Source organism: Mus caroli, chromosome 13 (assembly GCF_900094665.2).
Source record: "Mus caroli chromosome 13, CAROLI_EIJ_v1.1, whole genome shotgun sequence".
Lineage (NCBI taxonomy): Eukaryota > Metazoa > Chordata > Mammalia > Rodentia > Muridae > Mus > Mus caroli.
This window is the reverse complement of record NC_034582.1, coordinates 84,768,249-84,786,698: the sequence shown is the minus strand read 5'-3', so window position 1 is coordinate 84,786,698 and position 18,450 is coordinate 84,768,249. Positions and strand designations below refer to the sequence as shown.

Genomic DNA, 18,450 nt, shown 5'->3' with positions numbered 1-18,450 from the left:
CTCTGCTCACTACTGAGGCTACGCACACTCTGCTCACTACTGAGGCTGTGCTCCCTCTCTGCTCACTACTGAGGCTGTGCTCCCTCTCTGCTCACGTCTCCTGTGACTTACCTCCCATTTTTTTTTTCCTGTTTAGCATTTGCCATTGACTATTCTCCCTGGGAATGTTTTCTTACATCTTTGGGTCAGTTTCCTTATAAACTTGCTACCTCCAACCACCCCACTGCCAGCAAGACTTGTTTATTCCTCTAATATGGAAAAAAATAGTTGGGTTCTCCATTTTCCTCTGCTGCCATGCTCTAGCTGAGTAAACTCTTCTGCCTTGCCCTCCCCACGTTCGGGTGTTGAGAGACACCTGGAAATCCACAGGATCATCTTCTGATAGCGCCTCCCACAAGACATCTTTAAAAATAGGTGTTTCCACCAGAACAGGGGATTTTAGTGCAAACGCTGGTTGGAACATAATAAGGCTTCCAGACAGAGATGTGCGCCCCAGACAGAGACATGGGGTCTTTCGTCTTAGTTTAAGTGTTTTAGCTTTCTTTCTGTGACACTATATAAAAATCTCATCAATATACAAAAAAAATCTTTCCGCACCTCAGACTTTCTCATTTTCTCTGGATGAGAGCTTTGATTAGCTTTTTACAAGTTCTTCATTAGTAATTGGCTCGCTTTCTTGTTTTTGTCCTTAGCTGCTGTTTCTAAGAAGTGTATGTTCTACCAGAGCATTCTCTGAAGATGCTGAGGAAGCTGCTGTGCTGTGTTAGGTTGTGGAGTAATATGCTGTACAAAACGCAACAAGTGCAGTTAGGGGTAAATGCCATTTCTCCTCAGTGCTGCCAGCTGGGGTGCTCCCTCAGCCTTAGCAACTGCCTGACCTACTTGTGCAGCGTGACTGTTTAATTAATAGACATTTACATAAGCTCCTGGTCCCCCAGCAAGCTTTGTAAGTCCTGGTGGTTATCTTCTTTCCACCCTGTGAAGTATCAGCTGTACTGTTTCCATTTTGCATATCAAAACACAGAGAGATTAAAATTATATACAATAAATTGATAACTAAATAAGTTTGAGAACTCAGAGAGCTCTCACATATGAATCATATGGCTTAAAGCAACAACCCATAACTTTGTAAATATGTTCAGAGTCTGCTGCTCTCTTATCCATGGGTTGGAGTTGGAACTGTCAGACTCAAGGAGATGGAGCCTTTTATAGATCTATGCAGGAGTGGAAGAGTCACTTTCTGGGCTCTCTGCGGCCATGAAAGGAAAGCTTGTTAGTAGACAAGGTGGTATGACAGAATTATTACTGTGATGTCTGTAATTTTTAATAAAAATTCTAGGAATCCTGGTGATATCTGTGCAGCTTATACCTCTGAAAACTGTTTCATGGTGTATTTTTTAAAAACACCATCTCAAACATCATTGGATTTTTCTGGCCACAGGATGTCTAGGTGCAGCTAGAGCACAGCGTGGCTCAGTTGACTCACCAGCCCACAGCTGAATAAGAAACTAGCTGACCTTTCTGGGAAAGACTTTCATTCCTTTCTCATGGTTTTGTTCTTCAATACTGTCTCATTGCCTGTCTGTCTGTCTCTTCAGCGCCAATACAGGATGGAAGTATAGACTCGGATCACTGTTCTTCCCTTCTGAAACATTCTTCCCACTGTTAAATGAAATTCTCTGTGTCCTGAACCTCATGTTTTTGTCTTGTATAGGTGTTGGTTCCTTCTAGGAAATTTGTGGATCATAAAGGGATTGTCTCAATCATTTAACAATATCTTTAACAAAAGCTTTTCAGTGTTGTGTGAAAAATGGAAGTTGGTATGTCTGTCTTTTAACTAATATTTGCAATAAATTTGGAGTCAGCTTTGGGGTTTACAGTCTCTGGCCACATTCTGCTCTACTCCTGCATTAATCCCACCTGTTCTTTGAGATCAGAACCAGGTTAAATATCACATTTTGGGGATGTCTCCAATACTCCTGCTCACCCCACCCCACCCTATCCCTGCCTGATCCAGCCACTTCCTTCCTTCAGTCCCTGTATACTGGATTTGGATCTTTAGTTGCCAGCATCATGGTCTGCTGTGTTGTGATGTCTTCTGTATCCTTACACTGCGGTACCCCAACCGTGTATCAGACAAGCAGGCAGCCTATTTATAGGGCTAAGATGGACCTCTGGCATCTGCACATGTGTAGGAGTATGTGTCTACAGTACACAAACACACACAACACACACAAACACACATTTTCTTTTACAATTTTAAAGATTAAGATCAGTCCAAACATAAAGTACAAAACAAGTAGTAAAGATAGCAGTACTTAGGATCTCAAAAGCCATGTGTATCAGGGACTGGCACAGAGCAGGCACCTACAGAACACACACTCATTAGACAAAAAGCCCCTGAGACTCTGAGCATATGTGTGTAAATGGGTCTGGAAGGACATTCACTAGTGGTCAAATCCTTCTCATCTGCTTCCTTCATTCTTTGTTCTTTATATTTTCTGAGCTCTATGTACGACTTGCAGAAGTTTATGAGTGTACATGACTTTTAAGTAGATGCTTGCAGGGGAGAACTAGGGAGTTGAGAGATTGAGGGACGAGCTCTCCTAAACATCGGCTCTGGTCGGATGTAGGAGGAGCTCCAGTGGATGAGCAATGTGACTGGTGGTGTGAAGGCCTTTGCCCTCACTACAGGCCTAAGCATAAGCTCACCGTGGTGACCACAAAGCCCTTCTTGATGCTGAGGAAAATCCTCTCTCCATTTTTTTTTTGTTGTTGTTGTTCTGTTTGGGTTTTGAGATGGGGTCTTCCTATGTAGCCCTGGCTGTCCTAGAATTTGCTGTATAGACCAGATTGGCCTCTGCCTCACAAATGCTGGGATTAAAGGCATGCGCCACCATTCCCAGCCTAACCTTTCTCCATTGCTGAGGGATGTGCTCGGAGTGGAAGCAGTGATCAGTTTGGATTATGAACGCGAGGGAAAGCTCGGTGTGTGAAATTGTATTTGAGCCCTCCCGGAGAGCCAAGAGAATTAAGAAATGAGCCAAGCACCTCATCATGTTTATTACACGTGAGATGAAGGTTCAGTGTTATCATTTCCTCTGATAGTTACATCTAATAGTTCTAAAAGCAATTCACAGTATTCATGTCAGACTTACTTTATGCGACATTTAACCATCGCAAAATTAAATTTCATAAGGGAGTGTGCCTGTGGAACTCCTCTGGAGTCACAGAGATAGAAATCTGACCCATCACTTCTGTTTGCACGGAAAACCGTTTACCAGAGTTATGTTCCAGGGAAGAGCTTATTGAGTTGCAAGCCTAACAGTGTCTGCTGTGAGCTTCCTTAAGGACGGTTTGCTCCGTGCCCAGTTGCTCAGTTCAGTAGCACTAACAGTAGATGGTAGCACTTACATGTGAATTTACCTCTCAAGCCAATCTCAAACGAATAACACGGAAAGAGATCCTGGCAGTTTTGATGTTCTTTCGTTTCTGAAAAAGGTGTGTTAAACAAATCAAGTATCAGCGTTTAGATATTTTTTCCCTTTGATCCCAACATGTGATTCCTAAGTGAGCTAAGGACTGCTTTCATCTCTGGATCTGGCTGTCTACACAGAAGGCAGAAAATGCAGACATTATCTCCTGAGGGGATCAGTTAAAAGGAACTGTCCATTGCAGAAAAGTACCTTTTGAAAAATATTGTCCTGATTGTCTTCACTGATCATACACCAGAGCGTTCAAAACCCTCTCCCCTACTGTGCTGGGTAGGCCCACATATAACTTGACACAAGCAAAAGTCATCTGAGAGGAGGGAACCTTAATCAATAAATGCCTCCATAAGATCTGGCTGTAGGCAAACCTGTAGGACATTTTCTAAATTAGTGATTAATGTGGGTGGGCCCAGCCCATTTGTTGATGGTGCCATCCCTAGGCTGGTGGTCCTGGGCACTATAAGAAAACAACCTGGCTGGGCAGTGGTGGTGCACTTGGGAGGCAGAGGCAGGTGGATTTCTGAGTTTAGCCAGCCTGGTCTACAAAGTGAGTTCCAGGACATCCACGGCTACACAGAGAAACTCTTGTCTCGAAAAAATTAAAAAAAAATAAAAAAAGAAGGAAAGAAAAAGGAAACAGCCGGGCTGGAGAGATGGCTCAGCCATTAAAGGCTAGGCTCACAACCAAAAAGGAAACAGCCTGAGCAAGCCTTAGGAAGCAAGGCACTAAGCAGCACTCTCCATGGCTTCTGCATCAGCTCCTGCCTCCTTGTTCCTGCCTTGTTTCCTTCAGTGATCGAGTGTTACCTAGAAGGGTAAGGGAAATAAACCCTTACTTCTTCAAGGGTTTTGGTTATGGTGTTTCATCACAGCAGTAACAGCCTTAACTAAGACACCTACTTGGTCTGCACACAAAATTCTAGGCTTAGAGGATCAGGTAACTGAATGAAGCTCTGAAGCAAACGGGGAGGGGCTGCTGTTGGATCCTGTCTTGCAGCTTCTCTTTTTGAGGGTAAGTGGCATTATCAAAGGATCTGATTACCTAATTCCATCTGTCTTAGTCAGAGTTTTTGTTGCTGCAAAAAAACGCCATGACTAAAAAGCAAGTTAGGAAGGAAAGAGTTTATTCAGCTTCTACTTCCCCATCATAGTCTATCATTGCGAATGTCAGGACAGGAATTGCATCTAGCAGGACTAGAACCTGGAGGCAGGAGCTGATGCAGAGGCCATGGAGAGACGCCGCTTACTGGCTTGCTTGCTCACTCAGCTGCTTTCTTATGGTACTTACAAGCACCAGCCTAGGGATGGCCACACCCACCATGGATGGACGGTCCCCTATTGTTAACAAATTGATAAAATGTCTTACAGCTAGATCTCTTAGAGGAATCTTCTCAACTGTGGCTCCTTCCTCTCTGATGACTCTAAGTTGTGTCAAGTTGACACACAAAACCTGCCAGCACAACCACCATTTTTGTATACAACATGGGGGGGAAAACTTCATTATTTAGAACACCTGGGTCTCAGCAGTTACGCATACTTGTTCTTTTAGAGGACTAGGGGAGGCCTCCTAACATCCATGTAATGGTTTACAACTGTCCTAGGCTCTGGTGCCAAGAGAGCTGATGCCCTCTTTTGGCCCCCTCAGGCACTAAGCATGCACACAGTGCACATACATACATGCATGCAGGCAAAACACTTACACACACAAAATAAAAATAGTAAACAAGACTTTCAAAAACAACGAAAGTGATGCCAAACACTGGTGACTAAATAGGGCTTCCAGGAGAGCACAGCCTACACTAAACCAGAGATGAGATGAGCTCTCAGCCCATCCTAGAGAATGCAGCTCTAAGAGGTGACTTAAAACCCCATGGATTCCAGAAAGTTCTCACTCCTTTACATAACCTCCATGAATCTATGGATGATAGTTTGGTTATCATTTATTTAATGGCTAATATCCACTTACAAGTAAATATATACCATATGGAATCTAGGGGGAATATAATAAATTTTATGGGTGTATTGGGGATGTCTGGGGATGGGTGGAGACAGGAATGGGCGGGATCTGGTGGAGGGGGAAGATGGGATGGAAGGAGAGAGTATGGGGAGAGACTGCTGAAATTGGGGGGTGGGTGGGTATTTGAGGTTTATGTGGAAACCTAGTGGAGTGAGAACTTTCTGGAATCCATGAAGGGGATCCCAGTGAGGAGTCCTTGTAATGGGGGTTACAGTCTCAACTGGCCATCTCCTGAAGCCAGGTCAGACTTCAGTGGTGAGACTGGTTTGCAATCAACTGAGCTGTTGGCCAAGGAAGTGCTAGCTCTCACATCTCTCCTCTACTGCTCTCTCTGTGGCACAGAGCCTCATATAGTCCAGGCTGGTCTTGAACACACTGCACAGTAGAGGATGACCCTGAACTCTTGGACTCTTCTCCCTCTCCCTCTCAAGTGCTGGGATTATAGACAGGAACACCATACTAGCTCCTGGAGATCTTTTGTTTAAAAACTTAATTTTTCAAAATTAGGTATTAAGTGTGTGTCTCTCTGTGTGGGTATATGCATGTGATGACAGGTGCCTGTAAAAGCCCAGGGCATTGGATCCCTTGGACCTGGAATTACAGAGGGGCAGGAGCCACTATGTGGATGCAGGAAATCAGGTCTGGGTCCTCTGCAAGAGCAGCCAGTGCTCTTAGCCACCGAGCCATCTCTCCAGCTCTATTCATGGAGGTCATAATGCTACCGAAGCCACAAAATTCAGTTTTTACAGTGATCTTGGCCAAATATTTTCAGATAATCAGGTTCCCTAATAATGCTAGCTATGGGCAGTAAGAGAACTGGGGTAGGAGGTTAGAGAGCCACCTGAAGAACAAAGGAAATTCTTTACATTTGTAGACTCTGAACGGTAAGGGTCTGAACTAGGGGAGTAGGGTCTCTGAGTCAGCAGATCAGTGATAATATTAGACAGGAGATAAGGCTGAATTTAGAAAATTAACCCTATGGTATCACTCTCTCTTGGGTCTGAGTTACCTCATTTAAGATGATTTTTTTCCAGTTCCATCCACTTGCCTGCAGATTTCATGATGTTATTTTTTTAACAGCTGAGTAATACTTCATTATGCAAATGTACCAATTTGTATTTATTCATTCTTCTGTTGAGGGACATCTCGATTGTTTCCAGGTTTTGGCTATAATAAAGCTACAGTGAACATGGTTGAGCAAGTGTCTTTGTGATAGCATGGAGCCTTACAGAAGCTTTTCAGTTTCCAGAGGTCCCATTTATAAATTGTTGATCTTCGTGCCTGTGCTAGAGGTGTTCTCTTCAGAAACTGTCTCCTATGCCAATGCACTCAAGGCAGTTCTCCACTTCCTCTTCTATTAGGTCTTCAATTTGACTCCACTAATCAATGTGTCTGTTTTAATATCAATGCCATATGATTTTTACTACTGTTATTAATTGATATTGGCTATAGGATTGCTATAAATTGCTTTCATTATGTTAGGTATATAAGGTATGTTCCTATATCCCTAGTCTCTCCAGGACTCTTCTCATGAAAGTGTGCTGGATTTTGTCAAAGGCCTTGTGAAGACAGGGATTATGGTACTTCCAGCAGTTCGTTTATTGTTCAGATTTGTTTTAGCTCTCCTGGACTTTGATTTTCCTTATGAAGTTTAGATTTGTCCTTTCAGGGTCTGTAAAGAATTGTTCAACTTGTGATTGCATTAAATCTGTAGATTGCTTTTAGTAGGATGGTCATTTTTTACTATTTTAATATTAAAATAAAATATTTAATAAAAATGTTTAATACGAAAATAAAAAAAGATCTTTCCATGTTCTGATATCTTCTTCAGTGTTTTTCTTCAAATACTTGAAGTTTACTTAGAATATTTTACATTATTTGAGGCCACTGTGAAAGGCGTTATTTTGCTGATTTCTTTTTCAGTCCATTTTTCATTTGTGTATAGGAGAGTTACTGATGTTTTTATTTGAGTTAATCTTGTATTCAGCTACTCTACTGAAAGTGTTTATTATCTGTAGGAGTTCCCCAGTGGAATTTTTAGGATCAGTTTATGCATGCTGTCATTTCATCTGCAAATAACTATACTTTGACTTCTTCCTTTTCAATTTGTATCCTTTTGATTTCTGTCAGTCGTCTTATTGCTCTAGCTAAAACTTCAAGTAATATATTAAGTGGGTATGGAGAAAGTGGACAACCTTGTCTTGTTCCTGATTTTAGTGGAATTTCTTTGAGTTTCTCTCCATTTAGTTTGATATTGGCTATAGGCTTTGTCTTAGTCAGGGTTTTTATTTCTGCACAAACATCATGACCAAGAAACAAGTTGGGGAGGAAAGGGTTTATTCAGCTTACACTTCCATAAGGCTGTTAAGGAAGTCAGGACTGGAACTCAAGCAGGTCAGGAAGCAGGAGCTGATGCAGAGGCCATGGAGGGATGTTCNTTACTGGCTTGCNTCNCCTGGCTTGCTCAGCNTGCTNTCTTATAGAACCCAAGACTGCAAGCCCAGAGATGGCANCACCCAAAAGGGACCCTCCCCTCTTGATCACTAATTGAGAAAATGCCCACAGCTGGATCTCATGGAGGCACTTCCCCAACTGAAGCTCCTTTCTCTGTGATAACTCCAGCTGTGTCAAGTTGATACACAAAACCAGCCAGTACAGGCTTGCTGTAAATTGCTTTCATTATGTTAGGTATATCCCTCTTATATCCCTAATCTCTTCAGGACTTTTATATTGAAGGGCTGCTGGATTTTGTCAAAGGCCTTGTCTAATGAGATGATCATGTCATTTCTTTCTTTAAGTTTGTTTATATGGTGGTTACATTTACTGAATTTCTTATATTAAACCATCCCTGCCCATCTGAGATGAAGTCTACTTGATTATGTTGGGTTATCTTTTTTGATGTGTTCTTGGATTCAGTTTACCAGTATTTTATTGAGTATTTTTGCATCTATGTTCATAAGGGAAATTGATCTGTGCTTTGTTTTTTGTTGATTCTCTATGTGATTTGGGAATCAGGGTATATGTAGCCTCATAAAATGAACTGGACAATATTCCTTCTGTTTTGTGAAATAATTTGAGGAGTATTGACATTAACTGTTATTTGAAAGTTGATTGAATTCTTCCCTAAATCCATCTAGTCATGAGCTCTTTTTGGTTGGGAGATTTTTAATGACTGATTCTATTTCCTTAGCTGACATTGGTCTATTTAAATTGTTTTTCTGATCTTGATTTTATTTAGGTAAGTGAGAAAATTATCCATTTCTCTTAGAGTTTCCAACTTGGTGAAGTACAGGTTTTTAAAATATGTCCTTATAATTCTCTGGATTTCCTTGGTATCTGTTATGTTTCCCATTTCATTTCTGATTTTGTATATTTGGATATTCTCTCTGTGTGAATAAGGACTTGTCTATCATGTTGATTTTTCTAAAAGAACCAACCCTTTGTTTCATTGATTCTTAGTGTTGTTCTCTTTGCTTCTATTATACTGATTTTAGCTTTCAGTTTGATTATTTCTTTTTTGTTTGTTTGGGGTTTTGTTTGTTTGTTTGTTTGTTTTTCAAGACAGGGTTTCTCTGTATAGCCCTGACTGTTCTGGAACTCACTCTGTAGACCAGGCTGGCCTCAAACTCAGAAATCTGCCTGCCTCTGCCTCCCTAGTGCTGGGATCAAAGGTGTGCGCCACCACCGCCCGGTTAGTTTGATTATTTCTTGCCATCTACTTTGGTGTGCTTAACTTCTTTTTGTTCTAGAGCATCCAGGTATACTGTTAAGTTGCTAGTATGAGAGCTCTCCAGTGTTTTTGTAAGCTCTTAATGTTATAAACTTCCTTCTTCACCTTCTTTCATCGTGTCTCATAAGTTTGGATCTGCTATGTGTTCATTTTTATTGAATTCTACAAAGAATTTGATGTCTTGCTTTATTTCTGTCTTTGCCTATGTTTGACTCAGTAGAGGGGTGTTCAGTTTCTATGGAATTGTAAACTTTCTTTTGTTGATATCCATCTTTAATCTCTGTATTCTGATAGATGATATCTAATAGTTATTTCTATCTTTTTCTATCTGTTGAGACTTGTTTTGTTTTAGAGTATATGGCCAGTATTGGAGAAAATTTCATGAGATGCTAAGTGGAAGGTATATTCTTTTGTGTTTGGGTGAAATGTTCTCCAAATGTCTGTTTGGTCCATTTGGTTTATAATGTCTGTAGTTCTCTGTTTAGTTTGTCTGGATGACCTGTCCATTGATAAGAGTGGGGTATTGAAATGTCCCAAAATTAGTGTGTGGAGGCCAATATGTGATTTTAACTGTAATAGTGTTTCTTTTTATAAACTTGGTTACCCTTTTGTTTGGCACATAGATATTAAGAATTAAAATATCCCCTTGGCAAGTTTTTTTCTTTGTTGAGTATGTAGTGTCCTTCACCATCTCTTTTTATTAGTTTTAGTTTCAAGTCTCTTTTATATACATACACACACACACACACACACACACATATATATATATATTAGAATGGCTATATCAGCTTTCTGCTTTGGTCCAGTTGATTGGAATATCTTTTTCCAACCCTTTGCCTTGAGGTAATGTCTATCCTTGATGTTGAGGTGTGTTTCTTGTATACAGCAGAAGGATGGATCCTGTTTTCAAATCCATCCTATTAGTCAGTGTCTTTTTATTCGGGAATTGAGACCATTGATGTTGATAGATATCAATGACCAATGATTGTTGATTCTTGTTGTTTGCTCTTGGTGGTAATGTGCTTCCCTATTTTACTTGTGTGAGATTATTTATTTCCTGTAATTTGTAATTTTCAAAGAGGTGTAGTTAACCTCTTTGAGTTAGTTTTTCTTATAGTGCCTTCTGTAGAACTGGATTTGTAGATAGATATTGTTTACATTTGACTTTATCATGGGATATCTTGTTGTTTCCATCTATATGATTGAAAGCTTTGCTGTGTATAGTAGTCTAGACTGGCCTCTGTGGTCTCTTAAAGTCTATAGCACATCTGCCCAGGCCCTTCTGACTTTTAGAGTCTCCATTGAGAAGTCGGGTGTGATTCTAATATTTCTGACTTTATATGTTACTTGGACCTTTTCCCTTGCAGCTTTTTCTTTCTTTGTTTTGTATATTTAGTGTTTTGATTATTATGTGCTGGGTAGGGTTGTATCTTTTCTAGTCCAATCTATTTGTGTTCTATTAGCTTCTTGTATCTTTATAGTCATATCCTTCTTTAGGTAAGGAAAATTTTCTTCGATGGCTTTGTTGAAAACATTTTCTAGAACTTTGAGCTGGGTTTCTTCTCCTTCTATTCCTAGTATTCTTAGCGTTAACCTTTTCTTCCTCTCCCAGATTTTCTGAATATTTTGTGTCAAGAGGTTTTTGGGCTTAACATTTTCTTTGAATGGTGTATTAGTTTTTTCTATCATATCTTCAATGCCTGAGATTCTCTCTACCATCTCTTGTATTCTGTTGGTGAAGCTTTCCTCTGTAGTTGTAGTTCCTGTTTAAATGTTTAAGATTTTCTTGATTTTGGACTCAGCCATTTGACTGTGATATGTCTATTGTTACATCTGTCACCAAAGTGCATGAATTTTCAGCTAATCTCTTTTTGAATATTTAGTGTACTTCGTTCCCCTCTCTTCAGAGTCATACATGTATGTTGCTGCAGTTGAGGTGTGTGGTGCTCATTTCTACAGTTTTTCTCCTTCTCTTTTTCAAAGTGATTATTTCTTTTAACATGTCTTCAAATCCACTGATTCTTTTGCCTGTGGTCTCATATCCGTTGATGAACTTTCCTAGTACATCTCTGCCTGGCATTGCATAGTGAGTTCAGCATTTCTGTAGGCTTCCTTCTGAGCTTTCTTTCCCTTTAGTGACACCACTGTTTGCAGAGTCATTGCCATCACTTTCCTCTTTAATTCTGTAAACATATTTTAAATCTGTGGACATAGCTGGTTCGAATTCTTTGCAAATCCAATTACTTGGCCCACTCAGAGTTCATATTTGTTTTTAAATGAATCACCATATGTGGTTTCTTCATGTATGTCATAAATTTCTTTGGAAACTTGATACTTTGTACAACATATTAGAGCAATCCCGGATTCTGATAGCTTCCTCGATGGGCTGGCTTTTTGCTATTGATTCTTTTATTTCTGTGTGGTTTACTAACTATCCTGGGCTTTATCTTCAGAATTAGTCTATGAGTATAGCCACTGATGTGTCCTTTAAATTCTGTTTAGTTGTCGGTTTTGGTTTGTTTTGAGATAGTCTTTCTGTGCTACTCAGGCTGGTGGGTCTCATGATCTTCCTACCTCAGTCTCCCAAAAGGGTGAAATTATACTCATAGTCTATCCCTGTGTCTGGCTTTTTATTTTCATTTAAAACAGTTTTGCCTGCCTTCCTCAGAGTAACACAGCTATGTCTGTATAGTTTACAGGTTGACAGAGGTTTTCAACACATGGAGCTCATAGCCTCTGACATACAGCCTCACTTTTTTGCCACTGGTTAATATATGGGTGAAGTACCCTCAAACTTAAGATCCTATTCAAGTCCATCTTGGCTTTCATTTCCTGGCAGGCCTGTGTCCTTCCATCAACCAGAGATGCCTGCAGAGCCCACCACCCCCACCCCCATCCCCTTCCCTCCTATAACTGCCTCCACTTCAGGATCTCTGAGTTACAGTGTTTGGCTTACCAGCTGCTTGCCTCCTCTGGAACTGCAGCCTCTGGCCCCAGAGCTGGAAGCTCCTTCTTTAGATTTGGTTCTGTGATTGGTATTGACAGTGCCTCTCAACAGTGGCCAGAATCATCCCAGACCCCTGGCAGCACAGCTGCTGCTTCTTATGGCCAAGCCACCAGTGAGGGGAGCCAGGGTCTGGTTACAAGGGATACAAAGTTTCCCTAAGCAAGAAAGCTGCAAGATTTCCTCTGTTTCTAATTCAAAATCCTTGCACTTATCATAAACTATACTTCTCAAAAATGTCATTTGCCTCTGGTTGTTGATTCCTTGTCCCTGGAAATAGTTTGCATGAAACTGATGTTTGGCAGTTTCCTGCAGGTTTGTACTTGGAGAGAAGAGTTGCCGACCCATTTTCTTCCTGTTAAGGGTCTGCTCCCCTCCACTGTTATTTCTTTCCTCTTTTTGTCATATTTTTATTAATTCTTTAAGAATTTCATAGATGAGCCAGGTGTTGGGGTGCACACCTTTAGTTCCAGCACTTGGGAGTAGAGGCAGGTGGATCTCTTGAGTTTGAGGCCAGCCTCATCTACACAGTGAGTTCCAGGACATCCAGGGATACACAGATAAAATCTGTCTTGAATAAAAAACAAGCAAACAAAAAGCATTTCCTAAGTGTATTTTCAGAATCATTACTCCCCAGCTCCTCCCCTTATCCCATCCTTTCTCATCCAATTCTGAGATTTCTTCTTCCTCTTCCTCTTCTTCCTCTTCCTCCTCCTCTTCTGCTTCTTCTAAGACCTCCCATTGTTTATGTTCATAAACTGGCAGAAGAGTGATCTGTAGCTTATGTCTAATCATTCGCCTATAGAGAATATGGGATTACACCATAGGGTATATCAGTTATAGAAACAGCCCTGTACATTTGAGAGACAAAGGGAGGGAAAGAGAAAAGTCAGAGGAGAGAGAAACAGTGCAGATCATTCCTTCTCACACACTGCGCCATGCTCATGGAACATGCACCCACTGACACCGGGAGGAAGGTGGCATGCTGAAGCAATTAGCACACTAACCAAATTTAAGCTTAAATATGCAAATGACTTTGGTTCCTTGACTACTAACAAAGAGGTAAGGGAAAAACCTTGTTCTGACTGTCAAGTTACTGGTCTTCCTGTCCATCACTGAAGAAAAGTTAAAATAACTATAAGCCAAATAGAAACACTGGCTAACTGAGGCAAAGCTAATGAAATTTATCTAATTTATATTGTGTGTGGCATGTGTATCCCATTGTACTCAATAGTAAATCGGTGAATAACTCCTGTAAAAGTATCTGTTATTTGCCTGATATAATTGTTATCTTGGAGGCTCACTGCCTCCATCTGCTAGCCTAGGCCTGGTCCTGGAAACTTTTAGCCTCCATACAATCTTATCTAGGCTTAGAATTTTTTCAGCCTCTGAGACTTACTTATGAATAAGCAAACTTACCCTTGTTCTTTCTGAACTCTGGCTGGCTTATTCAGCTAAGCTGTTCTGGCTCAACGTCCACTCCAACCTCACTGATTCAATATAGCTTCTCTCTTGGCCACTGAATGTGTTGATCTGCTTTGCTTCATACTAACATTGGCAATATGTTCTAATCTTTTAGCTCCTTTTAATTCTCTGGTTCATTCTGTCTTCACCTGTGTCTAGCTTGTTGTCTTTCTTGCAACCTGTCTGTCTATTACTGTCCTGGGAAAATAGCTCTCTTTCTCTCTGTGTGCTGTTCCCTCAAGTAGCTTCCCTTTCCTCTCTCTTCTCCTGAGAGTTGGGCAGATCCTATTCTGTCAGATCTTTCTATGATTCATCATTTTGTCTACCACTTAATTAGACGTCACTTTCAAACAGGGGTGCTTCTTTCTACAAACTAACTTTACTTTCATTATTTGGGATCAAAGGCGTGTACTGAGGTCATGTCTGTTATTCCTGCCAGAGGGAGTAAAGGTGTGTGCTAAGGGCTGAGCCACACCACAACTAGAAACAGTGTTTTTTCACCTTTGTCATGTTTGGATTATAATTATATTTCAAAGTAGAAAGTCAACCTTAATGTTAATCAGTGACTTGGAATCTAAGTTAGATATTTACCTTAAATGAGCAGAGCTGGTGATATGGCTTAGTGGTATTCTATGGCTGTGAAGAAGCACCATGATCACAGAAACTCTTATAAAAGAAAACATTTAACTGGGGACTTGCTTACAGTTTCAGAGGTTTGGTCTGTTATCCTCATGGTAGGGAGCATGGTGGCACGCATGCAGGAGATGAGATCCAGCATGGTCCACAGGCTGAGAGAGAACCTGTGCCTGGCATGAGCTTTTGAAACCTCAAACACACACTTTCTCCAACAAGGCCTCACTTCATAATCCTTCTTTTCTTTAAAGATTTATTCATTTATCTCATTCATATGAGTGCACTGTTGCTGTCCTCAGACACACCAGAAGAGGGCATTGGATCCCATTACAGATGTTTGTGAGCCACCATGTGGTTGCTCAGAATTGAACTCAGGACCTCTGTAAGAACAGTTGGTGCTCTTAACCGCTGAGCCATCTCTCTAGTCCTCATATTCCTTCTTAAGCATGTTCCTTGTGCTGTTCCTTGATAGTTAAGCATTCAAATTTAGGAACCTAAGGGACCCAGTCTCAGTCACACCACCACAGTGGGTAAACACACGTACAACCAAGCTGGATGGCATGAGATCGAGCCCCAGGACCCACATGGTAAAAGGAGAGGAATGAGTCCTGCAAGTTGTCCTCAGAGCTCCACATGTGTACATATGTGCACATGCTTGTATGCAAACACACCTATGCATGCACACATACACATGCATGCACACATACACATGCATGCACACATACACATGCATGCACACATACACACATGTAGTACATGCAATACATGCATTACACACATGTACATGGTTTGGAGGAAAGAGAGAAAAGGTGTACAGATTTTAAATGATAAAAAGGAAAGCAGCTTATTTAATGTTTTTCAAGTAATTCACAGTGACAGTTTGGATTTTTACAGGAGCATCCGATACTTGGGCAACCATTTTTTGTTCTACATCCCTGCAAGACAAATGAATTCATGACTGCTGTGCTAAAGAATTCACAGAAAATCAATAGGTAAGAAACACCATCAAGACTCATGGTACTCTACTGTGATTTTAAAAGTGTAAATCTTTTCATCTGACTCTAAAAGCCAGGCTAAAATAAGAAATATTCTTTCTAATAATAATGGTAAACACATCGATTTTGTCTGTGTGCTAGGTGTTCTGGGTTTAGATATATGAACATAATGGGCTTTTATAACATCCCAGTAACTTTTACTTAATTTTCAGAGAAGAATGCTAAAGCACAGAGGAGTTAAGCATCTCTATATCAAAGCCATGCAGCTAGTTTGGGGTAGGACTGGGATTTGAATATAGGCAGCACCAGGATTTTAACTACTGGCTCAACAAATGTTATAAATTCAAATGGAAATTTGGGGCCATCGTGAGGCATCAGAGGCCCCAGTTCTGTTTTCGAATTTAACTACCGTGGTGAGAGATCTTCACATAACCTCAGATCGCGAGTCCAACTCACACCACCTCGGGGCTGGCATCCAGGCAAGCCCCAGGGAAAGGCCTCATTTCTCTTCCTTTTGGCCACTCACAGGCCTGCCATCAGAAAGTATGATGGAACAATTGTATTACATATACCTTACTTGTTTCCTAGAAATGTCAACTATATCACATCATGGCTGAGCCTCGTGGGGCCAGTGGTTGGTCTGAATTTACCTCTGAGCTATGCTAGAGCAACATGACAATCGGAGTGACGTGTTAACAAGCAAGGTAAAGAGAAAAGCCTGGGTCTCACTCTTTGTTGTTCGAAAGATGATGGTGTCTCTCTTACCTTAGCTACACCTCGGGTCTGGAGTCAGTTTGCATCGTCTTTATTAGGCTGGGCCCTACCTTGTTCTCTTGTGTTCCAGCAGTGACCTATCCAGTTATCTGGGAAGGGTTTTGTTTTGTTACAGAGAGCATCCCCACACGTGCTGGAGTGGGTGGTTTTATTTTATGGCCACTATTCTTGAAATAAGACTTTACTGCTTTTTATTATTATTATTATTATTATTATTATTATTATTATTATTATTGCTTTTGTTTTCTCCTTATTCTCAGATCCGCTGGTCTTAGAAACTGCAGCATGAAGATTGCCAAGAGCTGTACATGGAAATGGGACTGCAATATCTCACATCACCAAGATTTGATGGGGATTTCTTTCCTCAGAAAGAAGACATCTGCAGAAACCTGTTTGGAATAGAACATGTTGTGTGGAAGAAACATGTCACAGATTCCGATCACTATAAATAACGAGAATGAACCTACTTCGGTGATAATGTCATTTCTGATGTCATCAGGGCGTGCACAGGTCGCTTTTGCCTAGGCACAGTTCTCAGTTCTCCTGCTGTGGAGATTGATGGGGAAGTGTATTTGTGTGCTCGCTTTAGTGTACGATGAATGAAAATTAAAATGTAGAACTTGCCTGTTTCTGAAAATTAATGTAATAAATATGACACATCTCAAATTATTCTCCCACAGTCCAATTCAGGAGCAATGGATTATTTCTCTATCACTCACCAAAAAAAAAAAGTGTGTATGTGGTGTGTGTGTGTATGTGGTGTGTATGTTAACACACACATAAAAAATTAGATGCAGAATAAAGAATAGCTGATCATTTTAATATAATAATGTGTTTTACAAGCTAAGTATGGAATGGTAACTACAGGTTTTTTAAATAGCTATAGAAAACATTTAAGCATTGCAAATGCCTTTTTTTTTTGATAAAAATAACACAATCATTTTCCTTCTTCCTATGAGACCCACGACTGCTCTGTTGAATTACTGCAGGCCTCTCTTCATAGCCCTACAATGTTCTGTGTAATATGAGAATAACAAACTGTCTCATAATGTTGCTGTGAGAACTATATGAAGTCATTAACACACAATTATTGAAAAGTGTATACAAATACTAATTAAATACTCACCTGCTGCATAATTGACTACTGATACTTTATCTCATAATATGTTTCATAGCCAGCAAGGCATCAAGTCAAAACTTATCTGGAGGAATAAGAGGTTGCTTTATTTTAGATTTTTGTTTTCTAGAAGGTGAAAGTAAGTGGAAAATACAATTTTTATAGTTCCTTCCGTGAACTGTGCCCAGCAGAATCACCTGAGGATGGCGTATACCTACAAATGCCAGAGCCACCTTCTGGAACATCCTGCCTGGGGTAACCTTGGCAGCCATACTCCCTGGAAAACCTCTGCTTTGGATTAACCTTTACGATAGCATTGGTTTATGTTCCATTAGTCCCAGCAAGCCTTGTTGGTCTCTAAATGAGAGACTTGCTTCCTGGTGTTTGTCAACACAGGGTTCCATCATAACCTGATAAACTCACTGTTAATAATACTGTAAGCTGATAATACTGTAAGCTGAAAATGTGTTTAATAAATCTGACCTATTGAGCATCATCGTCTAGCTAACCCATTTTATTTTTTAACTTTTATACTTTTATTTGTTTTGTCTGTATATAAGCACAGGATAGGGCACTTGCCACAGAACACTTGTGGAGATGGAGGGACAGCTTGTGAGACTGGGTGCTCTCCTTCCACTCTGTGTCCTAGGGCTCAAACTCAGGTCATCAGGCTTGGCCTTGGATGTCTTTATCCTCTGAGCTGCCTCACTCATTAAAGCATTAACTGGCTTTAAATATACCCAGAGCAGGTACATTAGCCTGCATTTAGGCAAAACTACCTTATAAAAAGCCTATTGTATAATAAAAGTGCTGAATGTCCCATGTGTACAGGCATCTAGCAATTTAACACAATATCCACAAAAGCATGATAACAAACACAATACTGTAGAGCACTGCTTTTATTGAAAACAAGAAACCAACCCCCCCAAAGAAAAACAAAAAGAGAAAAAAATCTACAAAGATAGCATTGAGTTTGTTTTATGTCAGTCAGGTACTCTTGTACATTGGGGTCTACCCCTGGCATGTAGTTAATGTGCCTAATGAGACTCCATTGGATAAAATTGATTTTCCCTTTGCCAGTGGGTGTCGGTTGCAGATAGGTTCTTACTTAGAGGTGGGGTCCTGTGTTCACTTCCTCCTCCCAATGCTGGAACCTCATCTGGCTTGTACCCGTGCAGGCCCTGTGCATACTGCCACAGTCGCTAAGTTCGTCCATGCAACTGTC

The 18,450-nt window shown here is 40.5% G+C and overlaps 1 protein-coding gene across 1 annotated transcript in view; it reads left to right on the top strand.

The window, feature by feature from the left end:
* The window catches only part of Atg10 (autophagy related 10), a 285,450-nt gene extending 267,739 nt beyond the window's left edge, over window positions 1-17,711 (top strand). Inside the window, exons 6-8 of the mRNA XM_021180551.2 lie at window positions 15,234-15,331; window positions 15,923-16,038; window positions 16,369-17,711. Coding sequence (XP_021036210.1) covers window positions 15,234-15,331; window positions 15,923-16,010 — 186 coding nt within the window. The 3' untranslated portion in view covers window positions 16,011-16,038; window positions 16,369-17,711. The remainder of the gene's footprint in view (window positions 1-15,233; window positions 15,332-15,922; window positions 16,039-16,368) is intronic.
* Window positions 17,712-18,450: the final 739 nt, after the last annotated feature.